Below are 27,797 nucleotides of genomic sequence, written 5' to 3' on the forward strand. Positions count from 1 at the left end.
GTTGAAAAGAATGGTTCCTTTATCTTATCAAGAACATGTTCATATCAACATACTGAATTAACTCCGTTTCGTAGATGACTGCTGTGTGCTAATTTAATGACTAGATTATTTGTGTAGTCTTGTATATTTGTTTGTATATATAATTAACCTTAATTTCAGAAAAAAAAACTTTTACTCAAGAAAGATTGATTAAAGCCTATTATTGAATCTCAGGAAAATCCCATTATTTGTTCTTCTGAATAGTTTTCACTGAGAAAAAATACACACACAACTTTGAAAGATAATGACTTTTGCCATTAACTGAATTATCATGTATAAAACCAAAAATTAAAGAATGCTTTTTTATTAAACAGATTTTACAGAAATTGTTGCATAACACCATTTACTCTCACCAGCCACACAAATGAAATGAAGTTCATTTTCAGTTCATTGGTACTGTCCAACCATGCTTTGTGCTTTCTGTTTTACAGATGCAAATGCAAACTTGTGATTTATATTTCTGCCATTTGTGATGTTCCCCCAGATAATAATCAATTACCTTTTAGGATCACTTAAATTACTTTTAAAAATCAAGGGTTTTAAATATATACATATTATGTACATAAATCATATACATATTGTATGAAGTAATCTTTAAATCAAAGGATTTCAGCCACTCCAAGAGTAATTAAGATTTACATGCTGGCTTCTGAGATTCTGCATAAACTAAGTGTTGACCAGCAGAAGTCCAATGAGTCTAGAATAAGGTTGAAATTAAAGAATGAAATATAAAAGTGAGATAAACAATCCCCAGATCAAAAAAAGATGTCCTTGGAATAAAGTTCCAGCAGAAAACATCACACGACCTTCAACTGCTGGGAAAACTTTTCCCATTCTTGTGATATAGCTGGAAACAATGGAAACATCAAGATCACCTGTTCAAAACAATGTGCACAAATTACTTAAGTCTCTTAATTGTCCTCGTTAGCCAATTATGAACTGCCTATACTGATCTGCGTTAAATATATTTAAAACAATAATGAAATGTTCTGGACGCAGCCACCATTATGTTCCAGGTCTTAGTACAATACAATAGTCTCGCATCTCCTTGCCTTCTACTGTGTCAGTATACTCGTAGAAGAGTCTTCAAAGTCTATAATCCTTATTGCATTATTCTTATAACACACAGATGTTACCTGTATAAGTAGTTACAGGGAGTAGTGACATTTCTGAAAAGTAATCACATTTGTATCTTGCCCAGGGAATCTGCAGCAGAGTAAACAGTTCTCTTCTCGTGCAACTCCTGTTTTATGTAACCCAAGAGCCCAGCTCAGTAGATTAGATTGAGAACAGTGACTCACTCAGTGCTCTGCTGTGAAATTAATGGCCGAGTAACCATTTGAATCTGGGTCTTCCCAGAGTCAGTCAAATACATTAGTCACTGTAAAACACTGTCTGCTAACTTTAAAACTCAAAAAAAAAAAAAAACCCTGCTGCACAGCATCCATTTACTGCTATTTTAAATGGAAAACTCTGACTTGGTGTTGTGTTTACATGATTCAGCAGAATGGCCATTTGAATGCTAATGCACATTTCCTTGAATGGCTGCTGCTGCCCTTGCTGTTGCTCTTACGCATATTAAGATTTCCCTTGTCTTTCTATTCCTAGACTTACAGGAGCCTTGAGAAGTGTCTTGCTGCTGTTGCACAACAAGGAGGCAGCTGTCAAACATAAGAGAGCAGTGAAAATCTTTCTATAGGGAGAAACTTTGTGCCACTTGAGACCTCCGAGGCCCAACTCCATTTTTTGATACACAGAGCAAGCAGATTTTCCTAGCTAGTTTATAAATAAATCTGGGTTAATACCTTGAACAAAAATGCTGCTTAACTATTATATTTGGAAGTATAAGAGATGATGATGACTACACTTTGATAAAGTTTTCTATTTTTATTTCAAATCTTGCTTTACAGGACAATGTTGAAGCAACTTGCGCTTCTGCTTTCTCTCTTTTGTATAATGGCCCAAATCCAACTGAATTAAATATTTTCTGTTGCAGTTTGAAAAAGAAGACATGGAAATTGTAGTATGTTAGCAATACTGTCCATAGATTCATTTCAGGAATATAAATTCTAGTACTTATTCAGATTATACGCCAACTGCTTATCACCAGAAAGTCTTAACACTTACCACTGCTGTGGTTACTTGAGCCTCCCTTTAGCATGTGATATCCATCACCGCCACCAGCAAGGAAAGAAGGTAAAAGCACTTTGTAGGTTTTTTCCATCTCAAGTGGTACATAAACTGGTACCCTACACTCTGTGCAAAGAACCTTTAAACTGACCACCCTGCTTCCTGGGCTTTGGGAGAGATCGTACACCACTTTTATGCCTATTAGGAAACATAAGTCACAAGTGTTTTAGGTTGTTTGTATCTCTAAAAACACTGATAAGTGATTGTGCTATTCATGGCCTTTGGGTTAGACAAATGGTAAAGCCAGATACACAGTACCGTGGATGGCAGTCTACTTACAACACACTTCTGCTAGCAGGAGGGGAGAAGAGATTTCCAATTAATTCTAAGGTAGCCCTTTGTAGCCCTCTACATTGGTACAGAAGATGGTGATGGAGTTGGTTACAGGAGATTAGCCTCTGAAATTTTTCTCTTCTTCCAGCAAGAACCTCCACTGGAAATTGGATTCTTCTGAAACACAACTTCATGTCCATCCTTTTTTTTTTTTTCCCCCTTCCTTATTTTCCTTTAAACTATGCTAGGAGTACCTACAATCTAATGTGCATGTCCATTTCTAGCTTTACTGCCTATGGAAATTTGGGCAGGAAATTAAAAAATACACATTTCTGCAGGACTACAAGATGGAAAATGCCTCACAAAAATAGGAAAATAATAACAATTTTTTTCTTGAAAAACTCTTTGAACTAGGTGTAACTAATTATTTAAGAATTTACCACAGATCAATGCAGTGGCAATATTTCTAATTGTTATTTTGCCATGGATCAGTGCTGAAACAGTATTGTACTGGCTGTCATATCTCTGCTGCTATTATCTTTTCTAAGTTCTAGACCCTCAACTTTAAGCATTGTTTTCTGACTCCTTGCTACTTATCAGAAAGTAGAAAAATCAGCCTTCAGGGTGGTTGTTGGGAAAGTAAAAGGCTGTATGCCACCTTAAGGTACAGTATATAAGTACAGGTGGGATATGATTCAAATATTTTCAGATTTAACACAAACTTGAATAAAAAATGCTGCTGCTTTGAGGCTCACGTGAGTCAACCCATTAAAGCAGCAGCACTTTTTTTCAGACTCAGAAGCTTATAAAAAGTTGGCTGCTTTAATGATTAGCATGGAGTTGCTCTGTTTGCGCAAAGTCTGAAGCATTTCTCCAAATCATTTTCAGATCAATCACGGCCCTATTCCCTATTGTATTTCAGCACGTAAGGTGAAGGTGGGTTTATACAAGGGGAAAGGGTGGTCACAAGGAAAATTGATGCCCCTACCTGAATGGAAGGAGCTGATTGTTTTGGAGATTAGGCCAGACCAACTAATGAAGGCAGAAGTTGTGCAGATATTTAGGATAAAAGAGTAGACCTTAGTTAAGTAAATAAAGTGCTGAATGAATAAATATTTCTCAACTGCCCACCCCCACCCTGAAAGATTCTGCAATTCAAAAATTGTCTAATGCTAAGAGCTGACCTGCCATTCATAATCATCTTTCTCTTCGTCACAGCATGTAAACACTGAGACATTTTGTTTGTTTTTGATATGGCTGCAGCAACCCAATTTTTTATAGTACAGTGGAGCTCCAGAGAAAGAAATTAGCAAGGAATTTTACAGAGGACAGAACTGCATGGATTGGATTGATTCCCACCTCTTCTACCGAGGCTAAATGTCTGAATTATACCTGGCCAGCCCTGGGATCTGGGCTTCAAATTATTCTGATGCATATCCCTATAAAAATCCCAAACAAAGATTGAGAAGTCTGGCATAATTTATTTGAAGTTTGTGTGCCCTTTTTATCCCTCTTTCCATAACAGTTCCACAGCAGCATAGGGAAAGATGAGTAATGGGGCCTCCGGTATTTTGTGTCTGTCTACGTTCCAAAGTTAGTCATGCTGGAAACCTAGATTTGCATGTGGCTTCCACCCTGAGTTATTGTCTGAGGCAGATTCTTATTTCCTCTTACCTGGTTCCTTAGTGACAGACACATGCTGGAATGATGCCGTGCTGGAGATAAATCACTCCCCCCCAGGGGTGTTCACGCAAGAGAAGATAAACTGCTAAGTACTTGAAGAGAGAGACTTCAGCACTTTGTACTGGCAACGCATGAAGATAACTAACCTGAGACCTGTAGCATTTCACCTGTTCCTTGCCCATGCCGGTGAACACTGTGCTCAAATGCTTCTCTTAGAACAGAACCTTTGATCTGTAGCAAGTCGAAAGTTCCTCCAAAAGGCAATACAGCTATCAATTCCTCCAAGGTAATAATGCCTGATTAGAATGTAACACTGTTGTAGAACGATCAGTCGTGTTATGCATAATTCTGTTCATTTTTAAGGCATTGTGGTGTAGTGGAAAGCATATTGATTAAGCAGAAGAGAGCTGAGTTCAAATCTTATTCCACAATGGGACTGACTGCCAGACCTTAGGCTAATCCCTATCTGTAACGGTATGTGGGAATGACCTTGGGAGACAGGAGGAAGGGCCACAGACTAGACAACTGTCATATAAAAGGTGTGTCAGCCCTCAGAAGGAAAAGGGGCATGGGAAGCATCTCAGAAGGGACTCTCCCTGGTTTTCTGGAAAGTAAAAGTAAAGGAGGGAAGAAATGCTTTCAGACTTGCAAGATTCTGTTCATGCAACCTTACAATAAAGATAGTACTCATAGTTGTGATTTTTGTCTAGACTACCTCAAAGGGCAAATACTATCTTCCAGTCGAGTCTGCATCTTAGATTTGCTTCAAGGGCCTAAACATGGCATGCCATTATTCGTTTCTATGAAGGATAGGAATGTTAATTTTATTTCTATGGTTTCTACCCATGCCATCGCATGGTCTCTCATACATAAACTTTAAATTAAATTTAAGAAATAACTTAAACACAGTAAAAAGGTAGTAACACCCACCACCTGTGCAATTTCAAGTTTCAGAAAATCTGCAAGCAATTTTTTTTAAGTACATAAAAACTGATTGGGTTCCAAGAGGAAAAGTAGTAGCAGCACAGAGGTTTTGGATGAGAAAATAATAGACATGTATAAGTAAGATGGCAAGGGGCTTTCCACTCCATAAAGGAAGTTGCGGAAAGGGTTTTTTTTGCTAATTTTCATAAGCAGGTGGTTATTGTGGTAGCTTGGGACAGCAGCCTTCCCAATCTGGATTTCCCCCACCCCCACTGGCTTCATTGGGAGAGACCCCCTTGTATGTATATTCAAACAGGTTGGGGCAAGAGCTAAACCTTCAGAGTCTGGCAAATCTAAAAGAAGCATGACAGTAGTCAAATACAGTGAATACACCTGGCAGCCCAAACTTAAATATTGACATAAATATGAAAAACAAACAGTAAGTTGAAGCAGCTTTGTCTAAAGGTTCATGAAATTACACATACCATTATTGGCTTGTTCATCAATGGGTGACCGTATTCCACCACCATTTAGGATGCACATGGAAACATGATTCCACTGATCATCATCTGGATGTCTCAGGTTACTGTAAACCTGAAAACATTCACAAAGAAAAAATGTGAATTAAACCTCTGCACTATCCTTTTTACTTAGCTTTAAGGACACCACTATCAATCTTGCAAAACTACTGAAAGCAATCTTGAGATATTATCTAGCTATATAGCTATTTCCCACTAAAAACAACAAGCGTATAGTAAAGAGGTTTAACATAAATTCTCAAATATCAAATAACATAAATATCTCAAATGTGTACTCAGGTCCTACATCATAGGTTTATTACTGCATAATGAAAGCTAATAACAGGCCTGTATGTAACAGCAAGACTATACGAAGAGATTCTAGAAAACAGTGCCACTGAAGTACACTGGGGGAAGATTGAGGACACCCACAATCAGCATTTGTCCATGAAGCCATGTTTGTGAAAAAAAGCGGTATACACAACCAGTTGCAGCTTCCTTAAAACTACAATAGAAAGTTTGCAAGGTCACAGCCAGCTTCATTAAATCATTAAGAAAGGGATTGGGAATTAAACTGCAAATGTTACAAGGCCTTCAAATAACGCTGTTCAAATATTGAATGTGGCTCAGAACACAGTAACTCAAAAAAAAAGGAGGGGAGGGTATTACAAGGCCAGAAAAGGTACCGATCAGGGAATAAAATTTACTTTGTTGCCACATGGATATGAGGAAAGTGAGACCTTTTTTTAATTTACATCATGGGCAAGATAGTAGGTCTCTGATCTGCAACTGCTGAAGAAAACCCCCAGAAAACGCCTCTGTTGCTCATTTGGTACCTCCTCTTAGGTGCGTGTTTGGCCACCATAAGAAACAAATTCCCAAACAAGAAATCCCTTTAGTCTCATTAGGTCTTCTCTGAGCTGTCTGTGATCTAATTTCTGAACCACAGGCCTCGCAAAAAAGACTGGTAAATAATCAGTTCCAACAGAAATTCCTCTCTGTACATATTTTAATGGCTAAAACAACAGCTCAAAATATGAGATTCCAACTAGGACGATTCGTTTAAAGAAATCTTTTTTTTTTTTCTTACCATCCAAAAATGTAGCATCTGTGATACAAAGATTAAATGTTATGGAAAATATAAAGCATTGAAACATGCTCATCCACATTAAAAAAAATGTGCTTTTTGGGCAACACCATAATGTCATATGTAAAGCAACTCGCCAGAAAAACTAAACAAACAAATAAATATCTAAGGATATTCTGCTTTTGCAATCCATTTTGAATGGGTGGGTAATCTATTTCAGCCTACTGGGTAAATTCAGGCAAGAACAGGGTGCCTCATGCTACCCCAATGGCCAGCATGCAATCTCTCCCTGATATATTTGCCCAGAACAATGGACACCCTCCAGAAAATAGTGGAACCCATTTAAAAGCCTTTTTTTTTTGGTGCAGATATAGCAGTGTTTTGAAAGATTTGCAGCACAGAAAACTTGTAATTATTCCCTCCTTGTAGCACCTCTTCTCAAAAAGGCCCCATCTGTCTGGCAATATGGCTTTAAAAGAGCCTCCACTGATGTCACTGGGAGCTATTTTGCTATCTGTATGGAAATACTTTTTTTTAAAGGCATAAAATTGAATAGGGATGGCTTAGCTCATTCCTCTCCAGTAGCAGTCTCCTTTTAGAATGCCCTTAACAATAGTTCTGTTTGGAATAAATGGAGGCTTTGCTGAAGTCTTTTTGGAGATCAAAATACCTTTTATCCTAATCAGCTCCTCCTCAGAGATAAAGAATGTGTCATTTTCTCATTCTAAGGAAAGGTGGTTCACACCTGTAGAGAAGCAGCAGGATGGCTGCAGAGAAACTGTGGTTCTGGGGGAGAAGCTGGTGGATTATATTTGGCTTCCCAGCTGACTGCATTTTGTCTGCAAACAGGGTTCTCCTTTTACACACATTATTATTTCTAGGGTGCATAAATTAGTTCTTGCTAATGGTCACTTCTGTCAAGAACTGTGCTCCAGGAGTGATGGTGCCAGGAGAATAAGTACCACAGGCAACTGGTTGGGACTTTTGGAAATGAGGAGGAGGAGGAGGGAGGAGGGAGGAGCCAAACAAAAGGTGAGGGAGAAGAATCAGGATCTGGGACATCAGTGATGTAAAGAAAGCAAGACAAGGAGAAGGAGGCAGGCCTTGGAAGCAAGACAGGGAATCGAAACTAGAGATGACAGAAGTTTTGTCAGCCTATAAGGGGCAGAGCCTGTTTAGTGCAGTGGTTCAGGCATCAGGCTGGAAACTGGGATACTGTGAGTTCTAGTCCTGCCTTTGAAACAAAGCCAGCTGGGTGACCTTGGGCCAGTCACTCTCTCTCAGCCCTTGGAAGCAGGTAATGGCAAACCACTTCTGAAATCTTGCCAAGAAAATTGCAAGGACTTACCCAGGCAGCTCTGAGAATCAGTCATGATTAAAAAAAAAAAGCCAAGGCCTGTGCACCCCTGATCTATCTATCATGGCCCTGCAGCTACAAAAACTAGTAACTATTGGCCAAAATAACAGCTACTTTTTTTTCTGATTTGGATCTAATCCTTATTGAAGGATTTGAACACTTTCCAGCCTTAGCTGTATATGAATAAAACTTCAGGATTAAATTAAACTAATAATTAATTTTTAGGGTATGTACTTCCAACAGCAAGCAATGCAGCATTTAAATATATTTCAAAAGTTGACAATTACAGAACCAGTTACTTCCTTACCACAGCATCACAAATTAAATTTCCCATATTGCACTCTTGAAAGCGGCAGGCCTGAGTTGTTCCATTTAGGTAAACAACTGTCTTCCCTATTTCTTGGGAAGAAAAGTTCTGTAGCTGAATCTTCATCCTGTTAACTTCTGCTTTCACAGCTGGATCTAAAACAAAAGTCATGATTATAACAATTGCTGAGTAGAGACCAGGGTTCTGTCGTGCTTCACATTCAAAAGCAAAAAGGTGCTTTGGGACAGGTGGGGGGATTCATATAGCACCCATAAATTCTTAAAGCATCTGTGCCTTTTCCTGGGACTGTGTGACTGGCATCTGCAACTGCTATGTGATTCCCAGGGAAGATGCATCTGGATTAAGGAGTTGCAGACAGGTACTATATGAGCATCTCCCTTTTTTCCCAAAGCACCTTATTGCTTTTTAAACTGATTTTGTTGTTTATTCGTTTAGTCGCTTCCGACTCTTTGTGACTTCATGGACCAGACCACGCCAGAGCTTCCTATTGGTCATCAACACCCCCAGCTCCCCCAGGGATGAATCTATCACCTCTAGAATATCATCCATCCATCTTGCCCTTGGTCGGCCCCTCTTCCTTTTGCCTTCCACTCTCCCTAGCATCAGCATCTTCTCCAGGGTGATAACTGATATTTACATATAAATATGGGAATAACACATTTATTTTTTCACTGAGCAGTATTACAATAGAATCAACTTTTGTTGCCTCAAAGAGAATGCAGCAAAAATTAAAACTCAGAAATAATCTCAAGTTGTTTTGAAAGGATTTCAGAATTAGACCCCAAGGTTGTTGGCAGCTTGGATTTAGGTTTCTTCAAAAGCAATCTTCTTTCTCTTCATATCATACAGTAGATTATTTTTAAGAAAAAGAGTCCTTTCAAAGCAGTTATGATAGAGAAAATTAAAAGAACAGGGAAAACATGGCAGTTTCAAGTTCAAAGAAAAAGATGCTTTGGAGTGCCCATAAGAGCACACACAGCACTTGTCAGCATTTCATCCAAATGTGAATTTTTCCAAGATTGCACAACAAACAGCACAATCCTGGATGAAAATGGCAGAAATAAGCCAGTGGGTATGCCCAAGCCTGTGGGTGTGCCTACAGTGGCACTTTGAAACTGATCCGTATCTGCAAAAATAACCTACTTCTATGAAAGGGGGTAATAATAAAATCCAGATAACTATTTTTTATATTTATACTTCCTAATGAAAATAGGTTGGTAGCCATGCCACATAATTTACTTGCTGAGCATCAGAGTAATGGAGGAAGACCAATAACTATAGTTATATCAGAAATGGTAGATTTCAAGCACTTGGGATGTAGTATTGAAGAATTCTGAGCCCCCAAATTTGTTTTCAGCACCAGAAAACAATGGAATTTTCAGTCTTTGCATATAAAATCTACTTCTGGTTATCTCCCCATTTTCTTCAGTTTAGCAATATGTATTTTTTAGTGAAGGTGCAGAATGCAGAATCAGTTTGTTGCTGTCATGTTTAAACAAAATGGAAAACCTTTGTTGATCTTCCACAAATCCCTCCAAAATATGCCAATTATATGCTGCCTTGCTCTATATTTCATGTTTTTAAAAAGACTCATACCTGTTTTGCTCATATTATACATTTTCTATGCATATGGTTTTAAAAAGGTCCTCCTGGAGAAAATCTATCTATGTGGCTAATATCACATAATCATCTATTTATAATATGATAGTACTATATTTTGAAAGACCAGAAAGAGTTAATATTTACTCAGGTGATACTTAAACAAGGCGTTTCACATCCCCTTCCCAATTCCATACCTTCAGGAATATCCTTATTTAGTAAGATGGGATTTCCAGATGCTTTAATTACATTTCCTTCATCATCAAATATGACATTCAAATTGCCAAGATATTTTCCAAAGGCATATGCTTGAACAACAGGCACTTGACGACCATCATCAGATGTCACCATAAATGGGTATTTACCTGCTGGCACTTCATTTGAAGGTGGAGTGCCTAAAAAGGGAATCAGGGCATGAGTCGTCTTCAGAACTCTGAATACAAAGCACACAAATTGACATATATGAATAAAATGGTGACATATTTACTTATATTATGGGCTTGGTTTCTCATCATTAAAATCAATGCCAAAGAGAATTTGGCAGTTGTGATCAAGGTCCTTGCATTCAGCACCAGGGGAAGCAGTTGCTGTATCAGCAATTGATTGGCGCTGTCAATTTCTGCAAGTCTGTCCCCAGGTTGAAAGGACAAAACGTTTGTTCACGCTGAATCTCTCGCCAAAGCCCTTTCCTCAGCTGCCTCCCCAATGCATTACTGATCAGAGCAACAAGAAGTTTCTGCTCTGCTCTCTGGACTTAGAGATGCAACTGGAGTTTAAAGCAGAGCAAAGCACAGATCATTTCTTTCTCAACTGGCTTTTCCCCATGTCCCTGAATCACTTCAGTATTAATGATCCAGCCAGCCACTTTACTTGTCACAGCATGTGACATGGTGTTTCCCTAGTGTTTTGAGGGATTTTTTTTTTGTCCAGGGAGTGCCTCTTCACTTTTATTTATTTATAGTATCTGTAGCCCATCCTGATCAGGAAGGATGCTGGGTGGGGCACACACACACACAAAACCTCTCTACCTATTAAAAACCCTAATAAAACAGTCAAAAGCCTCTAATAGCTTAAACAACCCTAAAGGTCAAATGCCTGTGGAAATAGCACTGCTTTGGCTCTTTATGAAATGCCAGCAGGGAAGGGGCCATGTGTACCTCTGGAGGGAGATCATTCCTAGAATGAGGCCCACCACTGGGAAGGCCTGTCACCTGGTCCAAGAAGCCCCCCCCCCCCGCAATAAACTCTCTCTGAATGATCAGACTGGATGGGCAGATTCAATTCTGGTACAATGTTGCTTTGTATTAAAGGTTCAACTGAAGTAAAGAACCCCTTTGAGAATTCACCCAGGTCTAGTTGTTCATAATCTTTTAAACAGATGACATTATATTGCACTAATATTGCCATTTGTCTGGTGAAGAGAAAGCCCAAGCTGAGGACCGAGAGGAATTGAAAGTGGAAGACTGGTTCAAGGCCAACCTTTCAAAGAGGCCTGGCCTTGAACCATCTTCTACCCCTGACGGAGAGCTGAGCCTTTCCCTGAAGGCATGCCAGCTGGGAAGCAAAGGAGATCACTTTTGGGAAAGAAGGAGGACTGACTTCAGCTTCCTTAGCCAACTCATCTGTTGAGGAGGTAAGTCATAAACTGCTACTGCCAGGCAACCTATCATTTCCGTTGGACAATATAACTTGATTATATTGAATGTGGAAGAATCAAGGGAGATTGCATTTGCTTTAAAGCCCTGCCCCTGAGAGCTTTAAAGGGCAGGTGTGAATAAATTAGTCCCTCTTTCTGTTTTGGTGTGTCTATCTTTTGTCTCCTGACATTGCAACTCCTTCTTAGCTTCCCACCTCTTTACATAAAAACATAATTTCTGTTAATAATCTTAGTTTTTGACTGGAACTAAGACTGAATAGTTTAGGAGGGAAAATTATTTAGAGTATACAGCAATGCTTTAGTAGTTCCTGCCAGTAAATCCCCTAAGCAGGATCCTGGAGAAAGATGTGCCTGATTTAAGGACATGTGCCAGATTTGTGCCCACACATGCTCTTAATCACCTCTTCCTTTTCCTCCTCAAGTCCAGATTACTTTACCACCCTAGCCTTTATCCATTTTTATTTTGACGGTCTTAAGTCACTTTGGAAACTTTGTATATAAGGGCGGAACAAAAATAAACCAAAACATAGTCCTCCTGAACTATCACACTCATTACACTCCTGATCCTTGGAAATAAAAGAGTAACTGCAGGAAATCAAGACTGAAAAAGCTTGATGCAGAAACAGAATATCCTGGATCCTGACTTTGAAAAACTGGAGCATGGAGGAAATTAGATTTTAAAAAAAAGCAAAAATGCTGGACTTGCAAAACACATTTATTTATTTATTATTCACATTTCTATCACCGCCCATCTCCCCCTAAAAGAAAAGAGATTATGATGATGATGAAGCATGCCTTATTCAGTGACACCAAACCTGCCTTTAACTGGACAGAAATTGTTTTATTGTATTTTCAAAAAGTGCTAGGTTTTCAGATTGAAGATTAAATCAAGAAATATTTCATCCTGAAAGAGTTACCCAAGCGTTGATGAATGTCCCAGAAAAACCTCTCACTACATTTTATTTTCCCTCACTAGTCAGCCAGCCAACTGCTTACTGCCATGAATGCCTCTTTCTGAATGCTGGCACAGACATTCCTATTTGCCATAAAACTACACTCCCGGACAGTTCCCAAAGGCATTTATTAATAGCACCAGAAAACTTAAGAAATAAATGGTGCTGTTACTCAGCTATCATGTGTCTTTCAAAAAAGAAACCCCAATTCAGATTATTAAAATAGGTTCTAGACTATATTCAGATGCAGCTGCATGGCTTAACGGACACTGGTCTCTGTTACAAAAAATAAATGGACATGTGGTATAGTTAGGTTTTCCAGCATACTCAGCCATTTCTGACAATAAAGCAGTATGTTTCAAATTGGGAAACCATAGCACAGGCGTGATTCCAAAAGTTGAGAGGGCTAAGGAAACCCACAAGAAAGTTACTATTCCACAGATCAAAACAAGCTGCACACACACACACACACACACACACACAAAGACGTGTGGGTGTGGGTGTAAACTTTTATAGCTCCCCATCTTAAAAACAACTCTGGGTGGCTTACAACCAACAAAACAGTATACAACAGTATAAAACCAACAACAATAAAACTAGAAATAGAAAAACCTGGCGCCCAGCCACTCTTCTCTAGTGCACCCACATTGTCATCCCACCCTGATCTCACCCTAACTCCACACCTGGGAGAACAGCAGGGTCAAGTGCTCTCCGGAAGGATAGAGGGCGGGGGCCTATCGGATCGCAGGGGGGAGAGCATTCCAAAGGGCAGGGGCTACAATGGAGAAGGCCTGCTTCCAAGGACCCACAAGATGGCAACGTTGAAGGAAGGGACTTGGAGCGTGCCCACCCTATCCACTCTGGATATTAGAAGAGAGCATTTAGAAAAAGACTTTTTTTTCCTTTAAACTTCCTGAGAAATATCATACCTAGAAGATAATTATGAATCAAGCTGTGGAGAGTTCTGACAGCGTTAAAAATAAGCCATTCCCTTTCAGAGCACTTAAACGTTTTAGATACAGGTGTCATGTTCACTGATTCAATGTAGTTTATACATCGTAACGTTTCACATGCCATGGTCCTGACGCGCGTTTCTGTTTGGGAGGGAGCTGCTGTGAGACCTTGTGCCAAGCTCTGTATGTGAAATTAGTACAATGGAATGTGTTTGGGTTATGTTCTCTGTTCAAGGACTTTTCCCGCGGACCATCAGAAACTGTTAGGAGCACCTGGGATTGTGAACTTGAGAAGATTCTACGGGGGGAGGGGTTTCATTTGCACCAAGGGTTTGGCACGTTTTCATCATTCTCAGCTTTCTCTGTGATCCTGCATACTATTCTTTAATAATTCAGATATCTCTGAATTCCTACTTATGAGTCTGATGGTGTTTTAGAATAGGCAACCATTACAACAGGAAAGTTTGCTATGCTCACTGAACATATGTAATAAGGGGTGAAAAACTGGGGTGGGGGGGAACAAGACAGAAGAGAAAATTCATATTGGCAAATATAATCTAGAGCAAAGGTAGGAAATGCATACAAGAAAAACTAAGGGAAGACAGAAAGATGGTTCCTTTAAGCAAGAAATATTAAGTGTAGGGCACTAGAACAAGGTCCAGCATTTTGGCACCCTTTAGCAAACTAAAATCAATGAACTTCCTGAGACCACATTGATGCTCTGATGCCTAACAATGTACAAAAGCAAACTATAGATGATAGAAACAAACACACAAAACAATTTATAAAATGTGAGTTATGGATCTCGTTACTTTTCCTTTTATACTACTAAAACAAAATGGGAAGGAGTGATTCATACCAGAGTAACTTAAGTTCACTCAGCACTGTACCTGTCCAGACAATTCTATTTATACAAGCAAATGATATTTACACAGCATCCTGTAAATACATGCTCACTTCCTTAGATGGATCAGGGCGTGAGGAATTAAAATAGTTGGCACTATAACTGCTAAATTATATAAAAAGCCCCTTTTTTGTGAAGAAACAACATACCTGTATAAAGAAAGGTGTTTGTGTGTCCCCCAATCACAACATCCACACCTTTAACTTTCTGAGCAATGAGTTGGTCCACAATAAAACCAGAATGACCAAGTGCAATGACTTTGTTGATACCCAATGTAATAAGTTTGTCTACATGTGGCTGCAATGCGGCAACTTCATCTTGAAACAATAAATCCGGTCCTAAAAATCCAGAAGAGTAAATACACATTAATGTTATTGCATTGTTTTCTCAGAAAGCATGCTTTACCAATGAAAATCCATATTCTATAAATAAAATCTATGCTGTACCTGGTATTTCTTCATTGTTTAAGAAGTTCCTTTCAAACAGGGTAAGTTACATATGCTATATCCTTGAACTTCCAGCTTCTTTTTCCACTGGAACATCACATGTCAAGGAATTGTTTGGTTAATTTAGAGTAGAGTAGAGTGATTCAGGTGTTTAATACAGCTGAATGTCTTCCATAGTTAAAACTATAGCATTTAATGTCATCAGATTTGTCAATAGCCACCCATGTTAAAAGAGAACTAGACAAATTCATGTAGAATCAGATTATCAGTGCCTGTTAAGTCTTGATAGCTGTCTACCACCTCCAGGTTCAAAGGCAGCATACCTTAAAACTAAAGGAAGGAAGTGTGCTGTTGGTGATGAGTGCGATCACTGGTCTCCTTGGGCACTGGGGGTTGTTTGGTGGGGTTGACTTAATCTTGTAAAACACCCAGAGTCACTTGTGTGAGACGGGCAGCTGTATATATTATATAAATAAAATAAATAAAATCTAATGCTAGATATATGCTAGATATGAGATCTATTGCTCTCCCATTTTATTTGTGAGCATCCATATAGAGCTGACCTTTCTGCAAGACAAAATGATGAACTGCATAGTCCCATGGACTGACTCAGCAAGGGTCTAAAAAGGGAGGTGGTATGTGCACTGCTATAAAATGATTGCCTCTGCTTAGGTTTTGCCTTTGTATTGCATGTGCTTAGCTTAAACCTGATTTTGTAAACCTGGCAGCCAAGTACTTCCATATAAGGTGATATAATTAGCAATATTTAGATCACATTAGACAATGGGAAATTAACATCTACAAGTCGTGGGAAAACGAAAGTACACCGTCTTTGAGTTCTATGGTTTTACGTATCAGGACATAATAAAAATCATCTGGTCCTTAGCAGGTCTTAAAATTAGGTAAATACAACCTCAGATGAACAACAGCACATGACATATTACACCGTGTATTTATTTTACAAAAATAAGCCAAAAATAAGCCAAAATGGAGAAGCCATGTGTGAAAAAGTAAGTACACCCTATGATTCAATACCTTCTGAACCACCTTTAGCAGCAATAACTTGAAGTAATTGTTTTCTGTATGACTTTATCAGTGTCTCACATTGTTGTGGAGGAATTTTGGCCCACTCTTCTTTACAACATTGCTTCAGTTCATTGAAGTTTGCGGGTATTTGTTTATGCACAGCTCTCTTAGGGTCCTGCCACAGCATTTCAATCTGGTGTAGGTCTGGACTTTGACTGGGCCATTGCAACACCTTGATTCTTTTTTTTTCAGACATTCCATTGTAGATTTGCTGGTGTGCTTGGGATCATTGTCCTGTTGCATGACCCAATTTTGGCCAAGCGTTAGCTGTCGGACAGGTGGCCTCACATTTGACTCTAGAATACTTTGGTATACAGAGGAGTTCATGGTTGACTCCATGACTGCAAGGTGCCCAGGTCCTATGGCTGCAAAACAAGCCCAAATCATCACCCCTTCACCACCGTGCTTGACAGTTGGTATGAGATCTTTGTGCTGATATGTTGTGTTTGGTTTTTGCCAAATGTGGTGCTGTGCATTATGGCCAAACATCTCCACTTTGGTCTCGTCTGTCCAAAGGACATTGTTCCAGAAGTCTTGTGATTTGTTCAGATGCAACTTTGCAAACCTAAGCCGTGCTGCCATGTTCTTTTTAGAGAGAAGAGGCTTTCTCCTGGCAACCCTTCCAAACAAACCTGTACAAACCTCTGTACAAGAAAAGACTTGTACAGTCTTTTTCTAATTGTACTGTCATGAACTTTAACATTTAACATACTAACTGAGGCCTGTAGAGTCTGAGATGTAACTCCTGGATGTTTTGCAATTTCTCTGAGCATTTCATGGTCTGACCTTGGGGTGAATTTGCTGGGATGTCCACTCCTGGGAAGATTGGCAAGTGTCTTGAATGTTTTCCACTTGTGAATAATCTTCCTCACTGTAGAATGATGGACTTTAAATTGTTTGGAAACAATTTCTTATAACCCTTATAACCCTTCCCAGATTGATGGGCAGCAACAATTGCTTCTCTAAGACCATTGCTGATGTCTTTACTCTTTGGCACTGTGTTAACACACACCTGAATGCTCAAGACCAGCAAACTCCTATAACTTCGGCTTCTATAGAGGTGGTCACACTTGCTGGTGATCAATTAATCAAGGGTGTTTGATTAGCAGCACCTGGCTGCTGCTTAGCCTCTTAATACCTATGGAAGCAGTAAGGGTGTACTTAGTCTTTCACACATGGCTTCTCCATTTTGGCTTTATTTTTGTAAAATAATGACACAGTGTAGTATGTCATGTGTTGTTGTTCATCTGAGGTTGTATTTACCTAATTTTAAGACTTGCTAAGGACCAGATTATTTTTATTATGTCCTGATACATAAAACCATAGAACTCAAAGAGGGTGTTTTTTTTTCCCCATGACTGTACATGCTTCTTCTCAGCTTTAACTGAGTCTGTCAGTATACCACATATACCTCCTTAGGAGAACAGATGTGGGCAAGAGTATGTTGGCTTGTAAGGTAGATCAGAGATCCTGGCTTGCATCTAATGAAGATCTCATCTTATAAAGTAGAGTTGTTGAATACATGCAGATAAGTTAAGGTGTAGGTTTAATTATGAATAAAGGGGCTAAACTATGTGTCAGGAAGTATGATTTGGTGACATCTAGGTTGTTATTAGTATATATGAAAATAGCAATCTGTAGCTTGCTGATAATTGGTTTTCCACTCAGTGAAGGGTGACAAAGAACAAGAAGTGGGTTTGAAGAAAAACTACAGCTTTTTGAAAAAAAAACATTTTGGTTATATTTATCTCCCACCTTTCCTCTAGATGCTCAAGACAGCATATATCAAATTCTCTCCTCCAAGTTTTCCCCATGACAAGCCTGTGGGATAGCTTGGGCTGAGAGAAAGTGACTGGCAAAAAGTCACTCAGTGAGCTTCCATAGCTGAGGGTGGACTTGAACCTAGGTCTTCCCAGTCATAGTCCAGCATCTTAACTCCTACATCAAACTGATTCTTAATGAATGCATTCATACAGGAAAAGTATTGTATTTGGAGACATGAATAGATGGAATTGGAATGAAATGAGAAAATACAGCAAAAGTGCTGGGCCATTCAAAGACTCAATGAATGAGAATAGTGACAGCTTGGTGAGAATCTACTTAAAATCTGTTAACTAGTTGGTTCACAAGACTGTTCATGTGTACACATGGTATAAGAACAAATCTAAAAGGGTAACTGATTTGATTGTTTATGAGGAAAGGTAAGAGAATTAGTGAAGGATATAAAGATGATGAGATGTTCTGAATGTGGGACAGACCATTATTTGATAATGTCAAGAGTGGGTTTTTGGAAAATGGACATGGAAGAAAAAGAAGACAAAGAAACCAGAGTGAAAGTAGAACTGCAATAAAGTATAAGCCTGTTTGAAAAGAAAAAATAAAAATAGATTAATCTCCCAACCAAATAAATGGAAACTGGTGTAAATAAAGAGCATATGGAAACTGCCTAGAAAAGAGTGAAAGGGATTATATTATAGAGTACCATACAGCTATGTGGACTTGTATTAATGGGATGTATGAAAAAGAATTATCTTGGATGGAATGATAAAGCAGAAGAGGTTGTTGACAAAGAAAAAATACTTATAAGAGAATGATTGCCACCAAAAAAAAGGGTGGATAAAAAGATCAAGAAATTTTGGGTGGTGAATGAATATGGGTTGAATACAAAAATTAGTGACCAGTACAAATGAAGGCTACTGAGGTGGTTTGGTCACAAGGAGAGAATAAATGATAAATAAATAAATAAAACAAATATATAAAGAAAAAGTGAATGGTTTTTGTGAGGAACCCTACGACTGAGAAGGTCATGGTTGGATGGAGTTGATGAGATCCTGAAAAAGAAAGAGGTGAAAAGTTTGAAGTACAAGAGACAATGTATCAGTCAATACATGGATGTGGTGGAAACAAAGATGGTTTGCAAGGATAGAAAGGCATGAAGAGCTATAGTTAATAGTGTTGGTGTAGAGTTAGCTATATTTCCTATTCTTATCTCACACTTTAATTTCTTTGGCTTACTACTTCTTACTCCTTTTTGTGTTCTGCATAAGGTTGTTTATCCTGAAAGCAAACAGTATTATGCATAGATGAATGCAGAATCGTCATAGCTGTACATAGCTTCTATCTGTAATTTGATGGCTGTGTATCAGTCTGGCTCACCCTTCTGCCTTCTAAATGTTTTCAGCATACAGAAAACATTTCTACAAGCGGCATTGAAGTATTGGATTCAAGTCATGCACAAGAATGATAATCAGGTTTAAAAAGAAAATTTGCACTAGTTGGATGGAATTCCCCCATAAAAACATGACAAATGTAGAAACAGATGTTTTGCCTTTTCTCCAACCATCAGGGAAAAAAAATCTTAATTAAGCTTCCTAGGGTCAGGAGGTACCTAACCAAAGATTTTGTTTCCCAGGGAAACAAAACTGTCAGCTCAGTCATAAAACAATCAGAAGGCCAAGAAATGCTGATAACTTGGGAAAAGGTACTGAGAATGGAAAAAACCTTCCCTAGAAAAAAAACATATTTATGAAATACTGTCCATTTGTTTTTTTTTCAAAACCTCATTATCTTTGTAGCTCTGCCTCATTATCTCATGGATATACCCTAATGGCCTCAACTGCCTCACCCCAACCGTCTTTAGGCTTGTCGTTGTCTCCAGCATTGTCAGTATTTGTGCAATGTGTCCTGGGCTCTGGTTCAGACATATGTACCCTGGTCTAGTGGTTAAGGCTCCAGGCTAGAAACCAGGAGACTGGGAGTGCTAGTCCCGCCTTAGGCATGAAAGCTGGCTGGGTGACCTTGGGCCAGTCCCTCACTCTCAGCCCAACCCAACTCACCAGGTTGTTGTTGTGGGGGAAATAGGAGGAGGAAGGAGGATTAGGTATGTTCGCCACCTTGAGTTATTTATAAAAATAATAAAGGCGGGATAAAAAATAAAAATAAATAAATTCAACTTTTTTGTATTTTTACTCAGTTCCTGAGAAATGTTGGCTATTTATTATTTTTACTAGGCTGCTTTTTACCTTGCCTGCTACATCTTAAAATTGGAATATGTCTTCATCACTTAACCTGAAAAATACAAGGTAATATTTATCTATTTAGGCAACAGCTCCCTTATACTGCAGTGAAAGAGGGCTAGTGGTAGCAGGGCTATGTTAAACTCAAGCTATACAGTGATACACAGTTTGGTGTAGTGGGTAAGAATCAGGCTAGAAAACAGGAGACTGTGAGTTCTAGTCCCACCTTGGGCACAAAGCCAGCTGGGGGACCTTGGGCCAGTCGCGCTCTCTCAGCCCTAGGAAGCAGGCAATGGAAATCACTTCTGAAAAACCTTGCCAAGAAAACTGCAGGGACTAGTCCAGACAGTCACCAGGAGTCAAAAACTGACTTGAAGACATACACAAAAAAATTAAAATAAAATACAGTAACTGAATCTTATTATAGCCATTTGGTCTTTTAGATATATCATGTCATTTTATTTTTAATTATATTTTTTTCAATAATAGAAATTATTCGGAAAATCATTTCAATTTCAAAAGGCACAGGCAATTCATCTCCAGGTTGTTACTCAAAATGTCATACTGATTCTGTGTTGAAATATACAGTCTGGATAGCCTTAAAGAGTATAGTAACTAGTAAATAATGTCATTACAAAAGTAAGATTTCTTCTGAATCAAGAATACGATGCTCACCTTCTCTATTTCTTTAAATACTACCTCAGATTATCCAAGCAAAGGGACTCAAAACAACAGGATTGAAAATGGAGCATCTTATAATTTCCAGTACTGTATTTACTTAGTATTGTACTTATCCCTACTCCAACAATTTATGTTTGAAAAGATGTCCCAGAATTGGAAAAGGCAGAAATTTCCAACAATCCATCTCATTGATACTTGAATCAACAGCATTGAGTCAGTATTTACAAATAAAGCAAAGCATTTCCTTTGAGCTGACAGTAAACCAAATTCTCAGCTTGATGTTTTTAATGTGTAGTCATAGACAGTGTTGTGCCTTTGGGACTCTTAAAAATATCTTGGGCTGCTTGAACAAATATGACAAGCTGTAAAGTCCTCAGATTTTTCGACAAGTGGGTGAATCTGGAGGTGCCAATCTATACTAATTATTTTAGTTAGGGACTTGGGAGTTACTTGATTCTAGTAATTATCTTGGCTAAGTGCATAATATTTGTGAATATCCATGTCAGATCAATGTCAGTGAAATTCCAGTGAATAAGAATTGTGATTTCACATGCCAATCTGAAAGAAATACTTTCAGTACTGCAAGAAAAAAACCTGCAGACTTTATGAAGATGATTGCTTGGATCTAAAGATGTCTTGCCCAAATTGAAATCTGATTCTATTTGTAAATGGGACTCCTGTCAAATTCCTTCAACTTGTTTGCTCTTTTTCAGCTCTTTACTCCCAAAGGTCCTCATACTGGGTCTGTTGATCTTTGTGTTAGTGTTTGGGGGAAAAGCAAGGGTCTGTAACAGGATGGGACACAGGAATGCCACAGGAACCCCCTATTGTGTGAGCAGAGTTTAACTGAATTTCCTTGAATCTAACTCACTATACGGTTCTTTTTCCAGTACTTTTCAGCAGTGCTTTACAAGGTCCCGTTCAAATTAACCTGCTACTGCTTATCTACAGTTAGATACAGAGTAAAGGGTGTGGCATCACTGTAGCAAATCTATGCATATTCAAACTGATGGCTGCAAGATGCTACACATGTAGAATTATAAGTGTTTAGAGCTCTTCATATGACCAGAAATCTTGATTTTTCTAAGTTTGGAAGTCAAGAGGAGAAAGAATGGATCAGAATATTCTAAAAGAATGAAAAGCTGGAATATGGAGGAATGCAGATCTCTAAAATATTTTGCTGCGTGTTCCATTTGTTCAGCTGAATACACATATACAATAGAGTTCATTTTCTATTGTACATCATCACAATTATTTTATGAAAATAGGGGATTGAGGATTTGTATTAGTTTATCTTACAGCAGAGACCTGTATGAATCCTACTTTTGTGAATGATTTAACATTCCTCGTAGCCAGAAATCAGGAAATTCAGCAATATATTGTGGCCTGCTATATTCATGATATTGGAACAAAGCAGAATGACACCAGAAGGAGCATCCAACGTTATGGAGGAAAATCTATCAAGTGATTCTATCTCTAACCTATCATAAATCTTGAGAACAGCCCTGCTGGGTCAGGCCAAAGCCCAGCTTAGTGCAGCAGCTTTTCTTTTTCCCCACAGAGGCCAATCACCTGCCTTGGGGTGCTCACACAGAAGAGACAGACACACACCTCCCTGAAACTGGTATTTGGGGACCTGCTGCCCCCGACCCAGAGGAACACTGAATCTTGATAGATCATGAATTGATCTAATCTGTTTTAAAGCCATCCAAGTTAGTGTCCACCACTAGGTCTCATGGTAATAAATTCCAGAGGTTCCTTGTCTACTATGGGACCAAGTTTCTTTTTGTCTACATTAAACCTCCTTCCAAACAGCTTCATTGATTAGCATTGGTATTAGTATTTGGGAAAAGGGAGAAAAACTTATCCCTGTCCTTTTCTCCAAGCCACGCAAGCTTTTATACACTCCAGTCATATCACTACCCACAATGGCTTTTTTCCAAGCTAAGATTCTAACCTTTTCTTGTAGGGAAGGTGTTTAAGCCCTCAACTGCTTTCATAGTCCTCGTCTGAACCTTTTTCAGTCCTATTATATCCGTTTTCAGATGTAGGGACCAGAACTGTACAAATTGTCAGGTACAGAAGTATTACAGATTTCTATAAGGGCATGACAATATCAGTGTTTTAGTCTTCAATCTTTTTCCTAATGATGGACATTCACATTTTCCCCCCACCCCACCCTGATACACCTAGCCTTTGATCAGCAATTATCAAATACTTTTTGAAAACCCAAGAATACAGTATCAATAGGGCTACCTATATCCATGTATCTCTCTACTAAAGTTCTCAGTAAACTCTGAACAGTTGATGAGGTAGTCTTGTGTTTGTGGAACCCATGCTGATTTTCCTTCAGCAAGGCTCGTTTCTCTATATGCCCAATCATTTTTTCATTACAAATTCCATCAATTTGACAGAAGAGACATTAAGTTAACAAGTCTATATCCTCCTGAATATTATCAAAATCAAGATGATTTTCCCCTATTATAATACATATACAGTATCATCAGAACATTAGTTTTACTTTTATAGGGTCAATTTTTAATACAATCCTGTATGTGCCGAGTTCAACTAATGGGACTTACTTCTAGGAAAGTAGGTATAGATTTGCAATCCAGTGTATAAAAAAGGAGTGTGCTAAAGAGTATTTTTGTGTGTCATAAAATCTTAGAATACCAATTACTGAAATAATGAAATCTGTGATTTCTAAATATAACAAAAGAAAAATATTTGGGAAAGTGCCAAACTGCAAGTATTCTGAAAATTATGATTCAACTAGCATGTTCTCTTCTGGTCCTCAGGCCAATTCTTTCCTTCAACAATTTTCGTTCCTCTAGCTGAGCTTTTCCTAAACTTGCCTCACTTCATCTTATCATCAGCCAGTATCCTCTTCCCAATCTGTAGTAAATCACTAATCTTTCCTTTTAATCTCAATGCACTTCATAGTAACGTAACAGAGAGCAGTAACTGTATCAGATTCATATTCTATATAAAACCCAGCACCTAGCTGGCAGTTAACTTTTTTCCTCTTATAACTTTGAAAGACAGTTCAATCCCAATTTCATGCTAGGAAAGAAATAAAATGTGATGGGAATTATGCAATCACAATTAAATATATCTACTTATATAATTATTGTATCTATATATTTATGTCATATTATATATAAGCATGAAAAAATGTGTACCTGGATTTGAAAGAACAGGTGTCTCCTTTGTGGTATAGCCAACAATCCCCACTTTTTCTGAACCAACATTTATAATTTTATAAGGAAGGAAGTACCCTGTGATGTTATTTGCTAACTGCTTCTTTACTTTAATATTTGCACTCACTATAGAAAAATTTACATATTTAAGGAGGGGATCCAATAATCCTTCCAAACCATTATCAAATTCATGATTTCCCAGTGCCTAGAGAGAAAATAAATATCAAAAGGGAAAAGGAAAATATTATTAGAGTTAATAATTAATTACGACATATACAAATGTACATACCTACCTATCACATTACCGTCTTTCAGGTAAACAATATTATACAGATTGCAGAACAGGAAGAAATAGTAAGAAAAAAACAAAAGAGGGAATTTTGCTAAAATGTATAAATCGGCTTTATCATATCACTAACATGTTAAATCCAAATTTTATCTCTATCTCTTTCTTTCAAACTTTATCCCTATCCCTTTATCTCAAACCCTTTCCTATCTATTTCAATGGACACGAACAAGCCCAACATTTTCCTGATTGTAAGAAACTAGAACAGTACAGTGTCTGCTCATGTGGATTTTCTGCAGCTAAAGCCAATAAGTGACTACATTTATTAACCAAAGCTGGTTTTCAGAACCTTTAATGGTTTAACAAAGTGACCCCATTCGTCCTTTTCCTTTCCTTTCCTTTCCCCAAGCTACTGATCCCATTAAGATAAAGCAAAGATAACAGAGGGATGCCTAAGCCAAGAAGCTTGGTGCCCTCTCCCTGTTGAGTATAAATGAAAGTTACTAACAATTCAGGATGAAAGGCTTTCTTAGGGAAATTAAATAAACATTAATCCAGAATTTTGTCCCTATTTTAAAGACCACTTGTTGAGATGGGCAGCTATAAAAATTAAATAAATATAAATAAATAAATAAATAAATTGTCCCAATTAAGATAATAAACAGCAGATAATGCTTTAATGTCCCCCTTTATCACACCAAAGCAGTTTTCTATTAGTTGAATATGTTTCTGTTCAAATGCCATTACTATATCTCGTAACTGTGCCATAAAGGGTAGACTGTAATACGCTATTTCTTTCTACAACTTCAAATACATTGCTTGGACATTCCTTTCAAGGCAGGAATCAAAGATTATAAAGCAACTATCCCAACATGGCTGGGAGTTATAATCCCAATGTATCTGGAAAGGATCAGGTTGATGAAGCCTGTTGAGAAGTGTGTTCCTCGATTCTAGTCAATCGCCAAATTTTATCCAAGCCTTTTTATTTGTCCCATATGACTGCAAAGAGGCAACACCAGCTGACCACCTGTTCAGCCACAAATACGGTGCAGCCATCATTATCGTGCAAACACACAAGTATTTTATCCATCTTCTATGTTTTTTTCCCCCTGAGTTGGATAATCTAATGAATGCCTGGATGGGGCTAGTGTGGGCACACAGACATAAATCCTTGGGGGAAGAAATTAAGCACAGCGTTCTTGCTGACTGCTTGCACACCAGCCAAGTGTCTGAAAGTGGCAGGCTGAGGTGTTTCCTCATGCTGCGGTCACTGCTCAGGCCACCCTCTCAATTCATAAAACATTTATAAGGCTCTGTATTGAACTCCCACGTGCAGTATTAGAATTATGAAGCCAGCAAGGTAGATGACTAGAAGACCGGCTGCTCTGCATGGCCATGGGATAATCCTGATATCGGAAAAGAACACACACGCACTCCTTTTTTTTGAATTGCCTCATCTTCCCATGAAAATCTCTTTAGCACCAATTCCTAACAGCCTTGCCTGTACTACCTGGAGCAAGCAAAATGGGTACAAATCGGGCATTGTGCTCTGAAACAATGTCTAAGCACATTATCACATAGCAGGGCTTTTCCAGCAGACTGAAGGTATGTCAAAAGAGACACTTCCCTCCTTTGGGCAGAGCTTTCTTGTAAAAGCAGATATTTGGAGGATGAAAGGGGAAATCAGTGAATTTCAACCAGATTTTAGTCATGGTTAAACTATATGTCTGATTGGGCAGCATACTGAATCCTTTTTCAACTCTAATCCTTAACACAGGTTTGAGAGCAAGATGTATTAGGCTCAAAGGAATTTACTGAAAAGTAAATATGAAGTCACAGCACGTCATCTCATTTTCAATGGAGTAACATTGTTTCCCCCCCCTTTTTTTAATGAATTCATAAGTGGATATGTAAATTAGGATTTATTTTGAAAAAGGTAATATCTGGAAAGGCTAAATTGAAATTGGGTATTTACCCGTCCCTGAGACTAAAGGCACTATATCTCCATTCATTAGAATCATGCATTTCCCCTTCAGTTTTAAATGACTGGACAACAGTTTACTTTTTTTAACGCACATGTCCCATTTCATAGTAGCTCACCTGATCACTTTCATACCTAGGACACAAAACCATCCTGTAATAACTAAATTCATGGGCAGCAGGACAATGGAAGGCTATGAAAGTTCAAGATCACGTGGCTAAAAGCCACTTTCTATGGCTGGTATTTGCAGGGCTGGTTGTCTGCACGAGTGAACAGATGACACGTTTCTAGCGGGAAACCTAGAAGCCCCTTTCCCACAGGCCAAGAAAGCAGTCAGTTCGGAGGAAGCATAAATTCTCTGTGCATGAATAAAATGCCAAAGCTGTGGTCCTTTTCTACCACGGGGAATAGTCCTATCTTTATTTGACAGGATCGACACTACGGGCAATGCTGAACAGCTAACAAAGATAAGGGCGCAATCATATTGCTACTGCACGGTCTCTTTCGGGAAAGCTGGAACTCCTATCGAAAGGAAACCACCTCTGAGGACTTCGACGATCTGCCCTGAAATGTCAACAAACTGCATTAGCCCCAGCTCTACCACCACGCGAGTGGGAATACAACGCCTGTTCCAAACTTTATACTTTTATTCCTGGAGCAAGGGGCAAGCACTCCCCGCGCTGTCGGCGGTGAGTATCCGGAAGGGAAGGGGGGAGAAGAGAGATTTTTCAGCCGGGGACCACCTTTTCACCGTCCCCGCCCCCCCGTCCCGCCCCGCCAGCTCACCATCGCGTCGTAGCCCAAGCTGTTCATGAAGCGCACCACTTCGAGTCCTTTGAAGTAGCTGAACCAGACAGTGCCCTGGTACTGGTCGCCGGCGTCAAGGAGCAGCACGTTGCGATGCGTGGCGCGGATCTCCTGGATCTTAGTGGCCCTGCGTGCGACGCCCCCGTAGCAGTCCTGCCCCGCACATTTGCCCGAGTCGCGACTGGTTTGCTCTACGCGGGCATGGACGTCGTTGGTGTGCAGAATGGTGAGCTCGAAGGAGCCGGCGCCGACGGAGAGCGCGGCGCAAAACAAGACGGCGACGAGGAGGAGCAGCGAAGGGAGTCTTCGCGGGCAGCCCTGAGGCGCGCGCCGTTGCCTCGGGGTCTGCATGGTGTGAACTCGCGTGCGTCTCCTCCCTCGCCGGCGCCGCAAATCTCGGCCAGCCTTTCAGGCGCACCAGCGCGGGGGCAGGAGGACAGAGGCGGAGTTTGACCTCAGCCGTCCCAGCGCAGCCTTGTTGGCAGGCGCGGAGCTGTAGCTGGCCTGGGTCCTTTAAAGCAGCGCTTCCTGCTTTGCTCTTAGTCGACTTGCTCTGAGATGACTCTTGGCTAATTCGTCTCGGATGCCTAACGTTGGGAGGAGTGACGCGTACGGTTAACTTAGGTACTCGAGCACTGGTTCCTTCGGTGAAAGTTAACACCTCCAGGCATAAAACGGGGCTTTACTAATAGATTTGTAGAGGTTGCTTTTCGGTCAAGCTTTTCATCTGAGAGCTCCACGGATTCCAAAAGTTTAAGCCCACGGAACTCCAAGGCCCCTAGAACTTGGAGACCTTCCATTCAAAGAACAGTGCACTAGGCTGAAGTTT

General features: G+C 39.3%; 2 protein-coding genes across 4 annotated transcripts in view; one reads left to right on the forward strand and one right to left on the reverse strand.

The window, feature by feature from the left end:
• SNX14 (sorting nexin 14) overlaps positions 1–206 on the forward strand; it is a 37,990-nt gene extending 37,784 nt beyond the window's left edge. For all 3 annotated transcript variants that reach the window (XM_063312472.1, XM_063312481.1, XM_063312518.1), the window contains one exon: positions 1–206. Coding sequence is in view for 1 of the 3 variants with exons in the window: in XM_063312518.1 (XP_063168588.1) it covers positions 1–5 (5 nt within the window). In the remaining 2 variants the exon portion in view is untranslated.
• NT5E (5'-nucleotidase ecto) lies at positions 2–27,525 on the reverse strand. The gene is made up of 9 exons (XM_063312542.1): positions 26,948–27,525; positions 23,877–24,099; positions 14,615–14,803; positions 10,196–10,393; positions 8,379–8,533; positions 5,595–5,703; positions 4,332–4,481; positions 2,167–2,367; positions 2–914 (listed from the first exon to the last, which is right to left on the reverse strand). The coding sequence occupies exons 1-9, from the start codon at positions 27,317–27,319 to the stop codon at positions 754–756; spliced, it is 1,758 nt and encodes a 585-aa protein (XP_063168612.1). The 5' UTR covers positions 27,320–27,525; the 3' UTR covers positions 2–753.
• Positions 27,526–27,797: the final 272 nt, after the last annotated feature.

Source organism: Candoia aspera, chromosome 1 (genome assembly GCF_035149785.1).
Source record: "Candoia aspera isolate rCanAsp1 chromosome 1, rCanAsp1.hap2, whole genome shotgun sequence".
NCBI lineage: Eukaryota > Metazoa > Chordata > Lepidosauria > Squamata > Boidae > Candoia > Candoia aspera.

What these genes read in the sequence shown, in the direction of transcription:
- NT5E (XM_063312542.1), bottom strand. Translation starts at nt 27,319, where the DNA reads ATGCAGACCCCGAGGCAACGGCGCGCGCCTCAGGGCTGCCCGCGAAGA. An exon ending in AAACACCTTTCTTTATACAG is followed by an intron (nt 10,394 to 14,614) that starts GTATGTTGTTTC and finishes TTCCCTTTTTAG; the next exon opens with GCACTCCACCTTCAAATGAA. An exon ending in CTCAAGTAACCACAGCAGTG is followed by an intron (nt 915 to 2,166) that starts GTAAGTGTTAAG and finishes TGTTTTGAACAG; the next exon opens with GTGATCTTGATGTTTCCATT.